This window comes from Meles meles, chromosome 2 (assembly GCF_922984935.1).
Source record: "Meles meles chromosome 2, mMelMel3.1 paternal haplotype, whole genome shotgun sequence".
Lineage (NCBI taxonomy): Eukaryota > Metazoa > Chordata > Mammalia > Carnivora > Mustelidae > Meles > Meles meles.
In genome coordinates this window covers 140,849,266-140,863,456 of record NC_060067.1, presented here as the reverse complement: position 1 = coordinate 140,863,456, position 14,191 = coordinate 140,849,266, and the positions used below count along the sequence as shown (strand labels likewise).

Genomic DNA, 14,191 nt, shown 5'->3' with positions numbered 1-14,191 from the left:
TTTTCACATGGGTATATGTGAAATTGTAGGTTTCCACCAATATATATACTGGGTTTTAAGTTATTTGCTTGAAGTTACATGTGAGAAGATCCAACTATACCATTTTCAACATTTTTCTGCTTAAAAAATATCATGTTTAGTACAAACAAAAGCTACATTATTAACATGTTTACATAACATTTACTATATGCCAGGCAGGCAGATTTCAAAATGCATATGACACATAGTAACTCTTGAGCAGTTTGTTGGCGTAGTTGCTATTATTATCCCCACTTAACAGGTGAGAAAACCAAGGCACTGAGAGATTAAATGACTTGTCTGAGATCGCACAGTGAAGAAGTACTTAAACCTAGGTGTTTGGCTCTATATTTATTCCAATAGCTTGGTGATTTCCTTGCAATTCTGACAATTAATTTCTATGAAACAGTCAGAAATAAAATTCCTTAAATATGTCCTTGATCCTTCAGTTAAAAGTGATTTTGCTTCTCAAGGGAATCTGGCAATGTCTGAATACAATTTTGCTTGTGTTTTTGTTGGCATATGGTGTATAGAAGCCAAAGATGCTGCTAAATGTCCTACAGTACACAGCACGGCCTCCCACCAAAAGGAATTGTCTGACCAAAATGTCCCTGAGGTTGAAAAACCATGTTACAGGATAATAGGAGCTTTAAGTACACAAGATTCCCCCCCCCCCTGCCCCACCAAATTTATTTAAAGATAGTCCACCTTCTTGTCACTGAGGAAAGTAGCCTTGGAAACTGAATGGAAAGACCTATAATGGCATTACAGGAGCCCCAGTTTTTAGCTACTGGGCTTTTAATAAATGGTCCAGGTTTAGCTGTGTTAAATCTTTCCTCAAAACCCTGATTTTAAATAAATGGCGTAATGAACTGACATGTTTGTCAGCTGTTGGCCTTGATTTATAGGTTGGCCAGCAGCCTAATCAAATGAAAATCACTATTGTTGCAGATGGTGACAGAATGTTAGCTTCAATTTGACTTGCAGATTTTTAGTCAATATAAACCTTTTCTGTATATGTTAAAATCTATATTCAGGATCCAGAAAATGGCAGATAGACCTTCCCTAGTGAGAAAAAAACAAACAAAAAACCAGCACAACAACTGAGGGAAACAAAACAAACCAAACCACAACAAAGACTAAGTTAATGAAGGAAAGCATTTTCATAACCTTAAAAACAAATTATTAAAAGTCTCTGGAGAGATGCTTACTTACAATAAATTCTGTTACTTATCATAGTAAATAATAAGGATGTTTGAGTTAATGAAGTATTCTATGTAGTAGAAAGTTACTACATATAGAATTGTTTAAGTGAATTTAGAATATTAAAAAAAATACATGACATAAAACTACATTGAACCTAATTTAATTTAATTCAACCTGTAAATGTTTCTTTTTTTTTTTTTTTAAGATTTATTTATTTAACAGACAGAGATCACAAGTAAGCAGAGAGAGAGGAGGAAGCAGGCTCCCTGCTGAGCAGAGAACCCGATGTGGGGCTCGATCCCAGGACCCTGGGATCATGACCCGAGCTGAAGGCAGAGGCTTAACCCACTGAGCCACCCAGGCGCCCCCAACCTGTAAATGTTTCTTTAGAGCTGTCTGTATCCCTGTAACTGGAGGAATATAAAAGAACCATTCCATGGGGGTTCTGCTTTCAAGGAACTTTTACTGAATCAGGAGTATTTAATAAAGAATTTATATGGTAAAAATAACACATTTTGTCATCAAGGACCATGGAAGGAAGAAATTCACATGAAACAATAGACTCATAAGGTCTTAAACCCTAAGCCTTAGGCAAGGCTTCTTGAAAACGAGTTTTTTGCTGGACCTTAGGCCATACATGAGATTAAGATAGGTCAAGAGAAGCCAGTGAGAATATTCCAAGAGTGTGTGCATATGTGTATTTGCACATGCATGCATCTGCACAGGCCTTTGTGTGATGCCGAACTGGAGGCAAGCAGGGAGAAGGGCAAAAAAAATACGAGCAAAGCTCTGAGAAAGGAGTGAAACTGCTAACGTTATTAGCAGCAGTAACAAACAAATCAACTTCTTTGATGGCTGAGGCAGAAGAATCCAGGGCCTTAAAGGGAGTGGAGGTGTTGAGCCTTGATATGGAAAGCTGAACCTGGTAAACACGTATTCACGTATTGAGCAGAATATGACATGTAATTTTCTGTGACTCAGAGTATATTTCTAGACCTTCCTCTCCTTCAGGGCCATCTTTACTTTGAATTTGTGATTCTTATATTTGGTAAAAATAATTCCATTCATTCTTTAAAATGTTCTATCTTAAAGTCCTGAGTCATTTTTCTTGCCTTTAATTGTTCTCTCCTCCCTTTTGCTGATGGATTGGGCTTTCTGTCTGTTTCTGTCTTGACAGGACCGTGACAAATGCTTCCCAAGCTAAAGTCCCTATGTCTACTGCTGGTCAGACAAGTCGAGGGGTGACTATGGTCAGTCCTTCCACTGCAGGTGGGCCTACCCAGAAGCTCCAGGGAAATGGTATGGCCGGGAGTACCAGTGTTGTCCCCACAGCCGTGGTGTCAGCAGCTCACATCCAGACAAGTCCTCAGGCTAAGGTCTTTTTGCACATGACTGGGCAGATGACAGTCAACCAGGCCCGCAGTGCTGTGAGGACAGGTAAGGAGGAGACCAGAAAGTACCAGGAAAGGGGTTGCTTGCCTAATACCAGCTCTTCTATAACAGATGTTGAGAAAAGCAGATGTTGTGTTACAGTAATGAAGAACATTAGGAAATAAGGCAGGCACTGTCTAGTCAGTGGTACTCCACAACTGCTTATTTTGGCTAAGCCTGCCCCCACACATTAATTCAAGCCTGACCTACAGATTGAAAGTCTGAAAGAAATTAGGCTGATCCTAAGAATGTCGATAGGACTTGAAAACAAGACTTCTGCAGTCAAGACCATAGGAGCTCAGGTCTCAGTGCCATTAGCCACGTGACAACATCGTACTTAGCTAACCAGTGTGCTGATTATTTCTGGTGAACTTAATCTCAAGTCTGTTTTAGACCCAGTGGGATCTTAAATAACTTTCTTCTTTCTATAGCACTGAAAACCTACCCAAGAGTCTTCGGTAACAGTGGTGAGGTAAACTTGTAAATTCTATCATAAAAACCAAAAGAAGGAAAAATGGTTAATAAGAAAAGGGAGAATAATTTTATTGATTGATTGATTGAAAAGAGAGAATCATTTTGAAAAGGCCTGGGAGCCATCCTAATCTGACACTCTAGAGTACCATCAGAGACAGACTGTGTCCATAAATCTGCAGAAAGACCTCTCTAACTGAACAGTCCAGGGTCATAGCTGAGTTTCCGAGCTCTCTACAGACTAAAGAGCTGATCTGGAAGGAAATACAGTGTCTAGGGACCCAGCTAAAATTAAGTGCTTTTACACCAGCATACATCCATTATTTATTGTAAAAATGCAATAGTAACCTTTCATTATGGTCTGATGTAGTGAAGTGACTCATGTTTTGGTGAGTAGCATTTGTTAGAAAGTTCAATTTTGCTGTTTTCTCTCCTGTCATCTACTAGTTGCAGCACATAACCAAGAACGCCCTACAGCAGCGGTGACACCCATCCAAGTACAGAACACCGCCTGCCTGGGCGCTGCATCTGTGGGCCTGCCCCATCATCCTTTGGCCTCCCCACAACTTCCGTCTCCAATGGCAGGCCCTGCCACCCACGTGGCTGCTATTAACATGGGTCGAGTCAGTGCCCCCCTGGCGTGTGCTGCGGCTGCTTCACTGACCTCTGCGAACATCACCACTGCCTCTCTGGAGAGTGAGCCCGGTGGCCGGGCGGTGACCATTCTTCCTGGACTCCCCACCTCTCCTGACATTGCTTCATTGGCCTGTGGGAACAGTTCAGCAACCAAGCCAGACAAGGATAATAAAGTAAGACCAACATCCTATTCCTCTGCTTGTGTTGTGTCCCATCCTTTCTAACTAATGAAAGGACTCATTGTTCAGCAGTCCTTCAAGTGCTTGCCATGTGTGAGTCACCATGCCAGGTGCTCGATTCATGATTCTCTGCATTGAAACACCCACTAGTTGCCAGGCCTTGTATTGTATGTTTAGGAGACCACAGTGAATAAGGCTTAGTCACTTCTCGTGCAACTTACATCTCATGGAAGAATTTCCTTTACCCTTTAGTTACTCATTCTTTCATCATTGTGCTGTCCTTAATTCTTCCTATTCAGTCAGTCTACAAAACGATATTTAATACGCAAAAGGGTTGAAATTGTTGATCAAAAGTGTTGATCGTGGGTTTGTTTTTTCTACAGTGTATTTGATTATAATCAGCATGGATAGTTTTCCTCTTGACTTGAAATATGGGTGAAAAATTACTTTCTAAATTCATAGATCTTTAAAAAAAAAATCTCTCATTTGGGGCTGAATTTCCAAGAAAAAAATTAATGGAAAGCTGTGTTTGAAAGACTAACCTACGGTTGGGTTTGGAGATAGGTGGTTGGAGGCAAGGGAAATTGATGGTGAGTAATTGTGAATAGAAATTGAAGAGTGACAGTAAAGTCTGGGTAATTGTATTACAGTCAAATGAAGTAGCAACCTGAGGAAAATCCTGTATTTTCCTCAGTATTTTATGCATTCTCTTCTAACGTTCTAGCCCAATTCTGGGAAGCTCTAGGGTAGTCATAAACTCTTAGCCACCTGGTTCAGTGGTAATGCATGTCACTCTATTTAAATGGTTACATAAGCCTGTAAATAGGGGTTTATAAGGAAATAAACTTTACAGCCTACTAAAAAGTTAATATTTAATTGTTGGGTTAACCTTAGCATTTTTGAAAAAGATTGGTAGCTGTTCAGTGTTTATAATTAACTACATTAAACTTGTACTCAAGCTGACATGTTCAACTTTGTCTGTATCTTTAAAGAATTGTTTCGTAGTTCAGAATTTAAGGTTTCAGGACAGTGAGTCATTGAGAACAGGGACTCTGCAGTTCCTGCCCTCTCAGGAAAGAATTCATTGAATCACAGGCTTGAAAGGGACCTGTGCCAGGAGAATAATGGCTCTCCAAAGATTTCTACATTCCTGAGCCCTGAAAGAAGAATAGGTTTCCTTCCATGGCAAAAGGTATTTTATAAAGGTCTTGAGATGAGGGGGATAGTTTTACATTATCTGGGTTGGCCTCATATAATCACATGGATCTTCCTGAAAGGGAGGTAGGAGCATGGGTCCAGAGGAGATATGACAATCAGAAGCAGAGATCAAAGTGATTGAAGGAAGGAGCCACAAGCCAGGAAATGCAAGCAGCTGCTTCTAGAATCTGGAAAAGGCAAGGAAACAAATCCTTCCCTAGGGCTTCTGTAAGGGATGTAGCCCAGCTGACACCTTAATTTCAGGACATGATTTTTACCACAAAATTTGTGGTAATTTGTTACAGCAGCAACTAATACAGGACCTAACGGGTTATCCTGTTGAGTCCCCATCCTTGACAAATAGCCACTGGCCTCGTTTGGACACCCTCATTCACCAAGAATGCCCTAGCTCCGGAATATCCCATGCCATTTTCTTTATTTTGAGGGGCTACATAAAAATTGTTGATCTTCTTTCTATATGAAGCCTTGACTTATTTCAGAGTTATCTTCTTTTTTAAGGCTATACTCCTGAAGTTTCTGTCACTCCTACTTTTGTCACAGATTACAAATTTTCCTTCCTAAATCTCCTATGCCTCACTGAGTGTTCTGGATCTACCAGGGAGACTTCATTTAATACACTGTTCCAGAATTTTCCAGACAGTCTGCAAAGTGCAATATTGTCTTCTTTTTGAAAGTTAGGATTACACATGCCCTTCTTGCCCTGCTGAGTTGACCTGATCTCAGGTTCACCAGGATTAGTCAAAGATTATTTTGTTGCATTTTAGCCCTTTATTTTCTCTCTGTGCTGGGGTGAATTCATCCTGGCAAGGAATTATTGGATCTCTAAATCCCAGTCTCTTCACCCATTTCCCTCTTATCTAGGTTTGTTCTTTCTTTCTAGTCTGAAAATTATCATTCCCTTTCTTTATATGTTCTGAGAACCACCATCCATCTCAAACAGCAGGTCTGTATCTTTCCTGTTCTTCTTGTTTCAAACATTACTTTAAGGCTATCCCCCCAACCCCTTTATTTCAAGTTTAAGCTGTTATGGGCCATGATATATTCTTTCTTGTGGACCCTTCTCTTGATCTTTTTGTACCGAGTCCTTTAAAAATTTGAGCCTATTAGGCCGCTCTCTGGGGGATCACATTAGTGCCTTTAGATGCCTCCACATTTTCATCTGCTCAGGTAATTTGTGACTGTACGGTTAGAATTTCATTCTGGAGAGCCCTCCCATTCCTCTTGAAGTATCTTTCCTTTTGAGTTTCAGGTCATGCATATATTTTCTTTGACTTTTAAAAATCAGTTCTTTTAAACTTCAGAGTTCAAGTCTGACTATAGCCAACTTCTCTTTGGGTGCTTACTTCGAAGTTTTCAATATTTCTGCTTCACCGACCGAAACTTTCCACCCCCTGCTGGTCCCCACCATTCCCCTAGTTGATCAGAATTAGATCCAAAGTGAGATTAAATGATTAACAATTCAAGGAAAAAGTACATCAGAGATTCTAATTGTATAGAGACCTAGTTTTAGTTGAGACGTCCAGCAGGTATCTAGGTATTTGACAATCCCCTTGTTATCGCTATCTGCTTTCATCATTTTGTGATCAGCATCATCCATTTACTTAATTCTTTAGATAGTGTGTGGTGTGTCTCCCAAATGATAGCTTGTCAATTGCCCTGTCCTTTTCTCTCTACATAAATTGTCTGTAGTGAGCTACAACTGGTATTCCATGGAGATCTATAACTTTTTGATGTGCACACAGGACTACTGCGGCTTCTTGCCTAACTAAGCTATTCCTTTTGAACAGTATTTTATTTGGAAGTCTTACCTCAAATGTGTTTTTGTCCTTGATTTAAAAAAAAAAAAAAAAGTGTTTTTGTCCCTGTAGCTAATTTGTATGGTAACTGCATTCTGTGGTTTGATAAATAAGCATCTGAAACTCTACAATATATTTCCAAACATATCTGTTATTTCTTATTTGAAATCCTGGACCTTTCTGCCATTGTTGTTCTTCTTTCTATGGGGTCCCTCATGTCTTCTACAGTTATCAGTTTAATAGCTCTATCTGGACATTTTTCTAACTGCATATTCAGTTTAAAGGCTTCATTATTTAATCAGCTAGTCTCCAGATGAATTTCCCAATCCTTATGAGATATTCCTGTGCGTGTGTGTGTGTGTGCGTGCGCCTGTGTTTTATTGTGTTTTCTTATTATAAAAAATTTTTAAATATACATATTTTTTTAGAAGTGAGAGAAGAATCTAAATATCCAAATTGAAAACCTAAATATGATCCAAGATTTCAAAGATAGCCATTAATACTGTGGTGTATATATACTTTTCCCCCTCATATACCAAAATACAGTAAATATTTTTGGTATGTTATGCTTTTATCCAGAAAATAAAATCTTTTTTCCCGCACCAATTATATAATTGACTGTTCTTTTATTTTCTAAGTTTCATTAGAAGACAAATTGATACGTATTAAAAATTCTAAGAGTTTATTTGAGTAAAACGTATTCAAATCAGGCAATGCCAAACTGGAAGTGCTTAGGAGCACTCTACCAACAGGAGCTAGGGGCAAGAATTATGTAGAGGACACATCAAAGCAGAGCAGAGACATTATTTGATTGGCTAGGTTTAAGTGGCTTCCTTATTTGGGGAAGCCCAGGTGGCTGTTTGTGATTGGTTATCCTTAGTTTTTGATTTCTTAACCTGGAGGTGTTTACAAGTTTAGGTTTTGGTTTTGCTAACAGAGGCTACTAGGACATTAAAATCACCTCAGTCTTAATAGCCTCTAATCAAATCTTTAATGGTATAGTTAATTTAACAGTTTTAACCCTCATATAGAGAAAGAAAAGAAACCATCTCTGAGGCCCCACTTTACTTCACCTGCTTCCATTTCCTTCTCCTACCTTCATAGTGTAATTCTTCTCTCACACTGTCATTTATTTCCATAACGTCAGCAGTAGGTGTTGGTTCTCTTGCCCTCTGCCATATCCTAGATTTGTTTCTAAAAGATAACATTTCTACAAGTGGCCCATAAAAGATGAACATTTAGTGCCTCAAACGTCCCACCCCCAAAGTCCTAGTGACTCCCTCCCTGAAGGAGCCATAGATCTTCAAACAATCTGCTCTTTGAGGACCTTTGCTCTTAATTCCTGGTTTTCTTAAGCAGAGGGTTCATCCAGTTTTTAAATACCCATTTTCCAGGTGCCTGGTTGGTTGAGTCAGTAGAGCATTGACTCTTGATCTCAGGGTTGTAAGATGGTATAAGAGATTACTTAAAAATAAAGTTTTTAAAAATCGCCATTTTCTTCTGTTCTGAACACTTATCCCAGAGTTCCTACTGATCACTTTCTTCGCTTATATGATTTCGCTTCCAGTTTTTATTTTGTTGTCAAAAACAAGTTGGTCTGTGAGCTTCACCACTTCATTTTCTCAAGGAGAAGCCACTGTCCATGTTAAGTGATCGGAGTCCCATTCCTGCCCCTGCCAATAGCTGAGATACGGGTCTGGATAGTGTGGCTATGCACACAGTTCCATACAGTGACCTTTATGATGTGCAGCCCTCAGGCAAACGTATCTGCTCTTATCGCTCCATCGAGTAGATGTGCTTCTAGAGATGTTGCCTGTGCTGAACTCTCAGAAGAACAAAGGCTAGGTTCAAGTCCCACTTCCACCCCTTACTAGCAGTGTGATTTTAGGGAACCTTAGGGAGGTGTAGGCAATGAGAATAATACTGGTTCCTGTCGCATCAGCTGGGTGTTAGGAAAAAATGTGGAAATCCTTATAAAAGCATTTAAGAAGATTCTTGAATCTATTGGTGTTTAGTCATCTCTGAATTTCACATGGCCTTTCCCTTGTTCCCTGCACTTCTTTAAAAAAGCCTTTTCTGAGCCTCCCGTCTCAGACCGCACTCCCCAGTCAATCACTCTGCCCTTACCCTGCTTTATTTTTCTTCAGAGCGCCTGTTTTACAGCAGTGTTATGTGTGCTAGAGAATGTGAACTCCTTCTTGTCTTGTTCACTGTTGTATTCCCAGAGCCTAACACATTGTTGGTTCATATTCAGCACTTAGTAAATATTTGTTCAAGGAATGAGTGATTATTATTAGACAATCATATGAATTAAGCTTTTGAGATCTCTTCTAATGACTGATTTTGGGAAATATGACTGTGTAGATTTTTGATGACAGTGGCTTGGAAGACTGTCTCTTGCTACTTTCTTTGTACATCTGAGGGCAAGGAGAGGAACAAAGAAGACTCAGTGGGTAGAATGTGGTTAACTTTATGAGTTGCTCAAATGAATTTTATTTTTGCTTGGGAAGGAGAACTTAAGGTTTTCCATATTGTACTCATCTTCTGTGATATGACTAATGAAAAGTTATTTAGGTGATGTTCAGAAATTATTTTTATATATAAAAATTACACTCTCTTATCATCTGGTAATTATTTTCTGACCCAGATAGTTCTTTTTATGTATGAGGTGTGGTTTTAAATCATCAGATCTTCTGAAGAGAAAATTATGAGTATAAAAACATTATTCCATCTAGGAATAATTTCTTAGAAAACCAACAGGAAAGCTGTTGAGGTTCCTGTTAAAAGATAATGTCCTGGGCGCCTGGGTGAGTGAGTAAGCTCAATGAGTTAAGCATCTGCCTTCGGCTCAGGTCATGATCTCAGGGTCCTGAGATCAAGTCCCGCATCCAGCTCTCTGCTCAGCAGGGAGCCTGCTTCCCCCTCTCTCTCTGCCTGCCTCTCTGCATACTTGTGATCTCTCTCTGTGTGTCAAATAAATAAATAACTTAAAAAAAAAAAAAGATAATGTCCTTCTTCATTCATGCTAAAACTACATTTAAGAAATTGCTTCGCTGAAGTGTAGTCTCTATTAATTCATCTATAGTTTTCATTTCTGCTGTTGGATTTTGAAAAAACGAAGACGGTAAGTGTCTGTTTGCAAAATCCTCTCTCCAGTGCACAGTGTTCTGCTAGTGAAGAAGACATCAGAATATGATATCAGATGCACAGTTCAGTGGAACTAGGACAGCATCTTTTCCATGTTAGCACCCCCATCCCATACCCCCACACCCTGCCACAACATCTAATCCTCTGCCTTCTGCTTCGTGGGTAGTCGGCATCAGCTGATGATGATAACACATCCCTTAGAAGTCATTAAAGCAAGCTGTATTTAATGTGCTTAATCATTTTAGATGAACCAAGTCATCTTTCTTCTTAATCATTTTAGAGGCTGTTCCCTGAGCGCCGTTCAGTTAACTGAATTTTTCTGAGTGCCCAGAACTGAGCTTTTAAGGAACATCTGTAGCCATGGCTTGCTGAGATTGTAATTTATCACTGGACTTGATGTTCTCAGTGGATCTGTCGGGGTCCAGGGATTAGAGTGTGCTTTCTTACATGATGGCAGGAAGAGCTGGAAGTTGTGGCTGACTGCCCTCCTTAGAAGTGTAGACATTATTCTTTCTCAGCTCATTAGTTGGCCCTCCAGACCTCAGGCTCCCTTAAGGAAGTGGCAGCAGCTTTGGCTGGCAGACATTTGGTCAGCCCACTTCATTGGCCACTGTATAAAAGGAAATCTTTATCTCCACGGGATTTAGGAATTGCAAAATGTCCTTTCTTACTCCCTTAGCCCTGAGACTAGCTCAGTCTTTTCCCTTCCTCCCAGCCATCTCCTCTTTCATTCTTGGCCTCTCAGCCCAGGTGCAGCTCTGTACTAGGCACCGGGTGGATGAGATACAGGCACTCAGGCAGGTAGTTCAAGTGTGTAGTGTCATTTAGTGGAATGTATTAATAACCCCTTGGAAAATGAGAAGTTGAAGGAATGAAGCAAAAGCCAGAATGGTGAGTTAAGGCCAGGCCTTGAAGAAAAATGTGGAAGAATCTTCCTCAGGCTGGGATGGGGAGAAGGGGAATTGGGATCAGTTGATTGGTTCTGCTCATCTGCAGCCTGAGTTGAGCTGTACAGAAATGAATTCAATGCTCCTCACCATGCTTCCCTGTCTTCTGTTTCTAACCCAAGGGTTAGTTTGTACTGTGAATAGTATTTGGTAAATGGGGCCTGCAGTTTCCTGGGATGCATTTTCCCTGGAATGCTTTTTCATCATCTGGTTAAATCATCACTTTAGTTTGTTCTTTTTTCTGCCATTATGTCTCTAATGGAACTGTGTTGTTATTGATTCAGACCCTTTTCCCCAAGGGATTTTTACTGAGTATGAACTAATAATCTCAAGAAAAATTCCTCAGTGTTCTGTCTTTGGGTAGGCGCCTCAGAATTCTACTTCCCTTTTAGTGGACCTTAATGGTTCCAGTTTGAGTTTGCCTGTAGAGTTTTCTAATGAATTCTCTATGAAATGTTTTATTTTTAAGCAATGTTTTCATTTAGAGAACTTTATGATGTCATTGACACCTTACTAAAATGATGTAAAATGATTATTTTCTATGCTTCGTTATCAGAAGGAACATTGACGCAGGTTTTGGAAATGAAGAAAATTTAGCTCTAGATCTGGTTTTCCTAGCAGAGCAAAGAACCAAAGTGTCAAAGAGATAAAGATTCAAGAGATGGTTTTTGTGGTGTAAGATTGCTGGGGGAAAAAATTCTTTTCTACATTTGCTTGCAAAGAGACATAAAAATGTTTTTGATTATATATACTGAAGCTTTATATAAAATCTTGTGGAGTTTTGGCTTTCTAATCCAAGAGATTCTTGCATAATCGGAATGGTTTGACATCTGTCATTATTGACTTACTAAATTTCCTCAGGGTGGTGACATGTGAGAACTGCTTTAGTCCTTAACCCTGATCAAGACCTCACTACCTGTAATGATAAGAATCAGGTCTGTTGGGACACGGTGGCTCAGTTGGTTAAGTGTCTGCCTTCAGCTCAGCCCCACATTGGGCTCCCTACTTAGTGGGGAGCCTGCTTCTCCCTCTGCCTGCCACTCCCCTTGCTTGTGCATGCTTTCTCTCTCTCTCTGACAAATGAATAAATAAAATCTTTTTTTTTTAAAAAGCTGAAAAAATAGAATCAAGTATTTGGATGGAGGGTAAAATGCTGTAATGTTTAATTCAGCATGTAAGAATTAGAGGTAAGATAGTCATTTTAAAAATTAAATCGATAATCACAAATTTCCATTTTGTCCTAAAATGTCCAGTTCTGCCTTCACCAAGCCTGAGATGTATCTTGGTGAGTTTTTGTTTTACTTCTTTTTTGTCTGCTTAGTCTACCTCAATAGAAGATAGTGATGAGCATTGGAGGATCCAAAACAAGCAAAAAAAGGCAGGCAGAAGGGGAGAAGAAAGGGAGGCAAAGGTTGGGTTAATATTATACAGAATTTGGGAGCTAGATCACAAATAACCAGATATCTGCAGAAATAAATTTTAATTCAAAAGATCAAACCAGGGGCGCCTGACTGCTTCAGTGGTAAAGCATGCGACTGTTGATCTTGGCGTTGTGAATATTGGGTGTAGAGATAACTTAAAAATCTTAAAAAAAAGAAAAAAAATCATCAAACCCAAAAGTCAAAACTGTAACACCCTATCACAATTACAATAACAACAGTACCGTCCGTCTCTAATTAATGTACTTTTTTTTTTCCTAGAAAGAAAAAAAGGGTTTGTTGAAGTTGCTTTCCGGCTCTTCCACCAAACGGAAGCCCCGAGCATCTCCTCCAGCCTCCCCCACCCTGGAAGTGGAGCTTGGTGGCTGCGAGTTGCCTCTGCAGGGAGCAGTGGGTCCTGAGCTACCGCTAGGGGGCGCCCACGGCAGGGCCGGCTCCTGTCCCACAGATGGGGAAGGCCCGGCCGCCCTTATGGCCCAGGATGCCCTTCATCGGAAGACAAGCTCCCTGGACTCCGCTGTTCCCATCGCTCCACCGCCTCGTCAGCCATGTTCGTCCCTGGGCCCTGTCATGAATGAGTCTAGGCCTGTGGTTTGTGAGAGGTGAGTTCACTGTTTCCGGAGAAAATGGAGAAATGCCTAGCAACTGTTATGCTGGAGTACTTATTCTGACGTTAGGATACTTTTCCACAACCCCCGAATTTTTTTTTTCAATATTTTATTTATTTGACAGAAAAATCACAACTAGGCAGAGAGGCAGGCAGAGAGAGAGGAGGAAGCAGGCTCCCTGCGGAGCAGAGAGCCGGATGTCCCAGGACCCAGGACCCTGGGATCATGACCTGAGCCAAAGGCAGAGTCTTTAACCCACTGAGCCACCCAGGCGCCCACCCCCCCCCCCCCCCGCGCCCCCCGAATTTTTTTTTAACTGAATTTGTAGTAACAGTCAGGCTCTGGCTGTCTTTTACTATTTGCTGTATTTCTTCTATGGGTTAGGCCTCCAGCCCTCTTTGTGTTTATTTTCTCTAGACAACCACTTCAGAATTGTATCTAGATGAAACTTGTTAACCCCTGGAACTTGGTTTGCATCTTCTTCCTTCTTGCCACTCTTCCATCACCAGCAACTGCTCCCTCCGTTTATCCTTTGCCTTTTTTATTAAACGTTGACATCATTATCTGCTAGTTGTCTAGGAGATTCTGCCAACTAAGAGAATTCTCTTTTTATTCTTCCTGAGCTAGGAGAGTGTGGCTTGGTTCTCACTGACATGAATCCCTTCCTGACACAGTGACTTGGTTTGGTTTTGCTTGGAACTAGGAGCCCTGTCTTAGTGATCTTGCCTTCAGTAATGATTACAGATGGGAGCAGATCTTTTTGGTACAACCAGTGGAGTTCTAGGAGTTACACTGGGGAAAACTATATATGTATTAAGAAAATATCTGCTAGGGTTACATGAATTTAAAAAGCACTGTTGGTGGGCCAGGAAAGTATGAAGTACACTAAAAACAGTGGACAGTTTATACATAATGCAACTATAGATAAACTTTTTTTTTAAAGTGCCATCTGTTTTATTATTTCTGTAAGCTTTATTCCCTTTGTACCTGCATTTTATAAATAACACAAATTTCTAATTTGTGAAGGTGTTGCATTTTGGGTAGTATTTTCAGTTACTGATTTGAAGTCTGACTATAAAATGTTGGATTTTAAAA

The 14,191-nt window shown here is 40.1% G+C and overlaps 1 protein-coding gene across 2 annotated transcripts in view; it reads left to right on the top strand.

Annotated features, from left to right (window-relative positions):
- Positions 1 to 14,191, top strand: part of SH3RF1 (SH3 domain containing ring finger 1) — a 182,046-nt gene that overhangs the window by 157,202 nt on the left and 10,653 nt on the right. Inside the window, exons 9-12 of one of the 2 annotated variants that reach the window (XM_045997086.1) lie at positions 2,402 to 2,661; positions 3,574 to 3,935; positions 12,303 to 12,334; positions 12,750 to 12,884. In XM_045997086.1, coding sequence (XP_045853042.1) covers positions 2,402 to 2,661; positions 3,574 to 3,935; positions 12,303 to 12,323 — 643 coding nt within the window. In that variant the 3' untranslated portion in view covers positions 12,324 to 12,334; positions 12,750 to 12,884. Of the gene's footprint in view, positions 1 to 2,401; positions 2,662 to 3,573; positions 3,936 to 12,302; positions 12,335 to 12,749; positions 13,091 to 14,191 lie in introns of those variants that run through there. The other variant, XM_045997084.1, reaches the window with a different exon arrangement.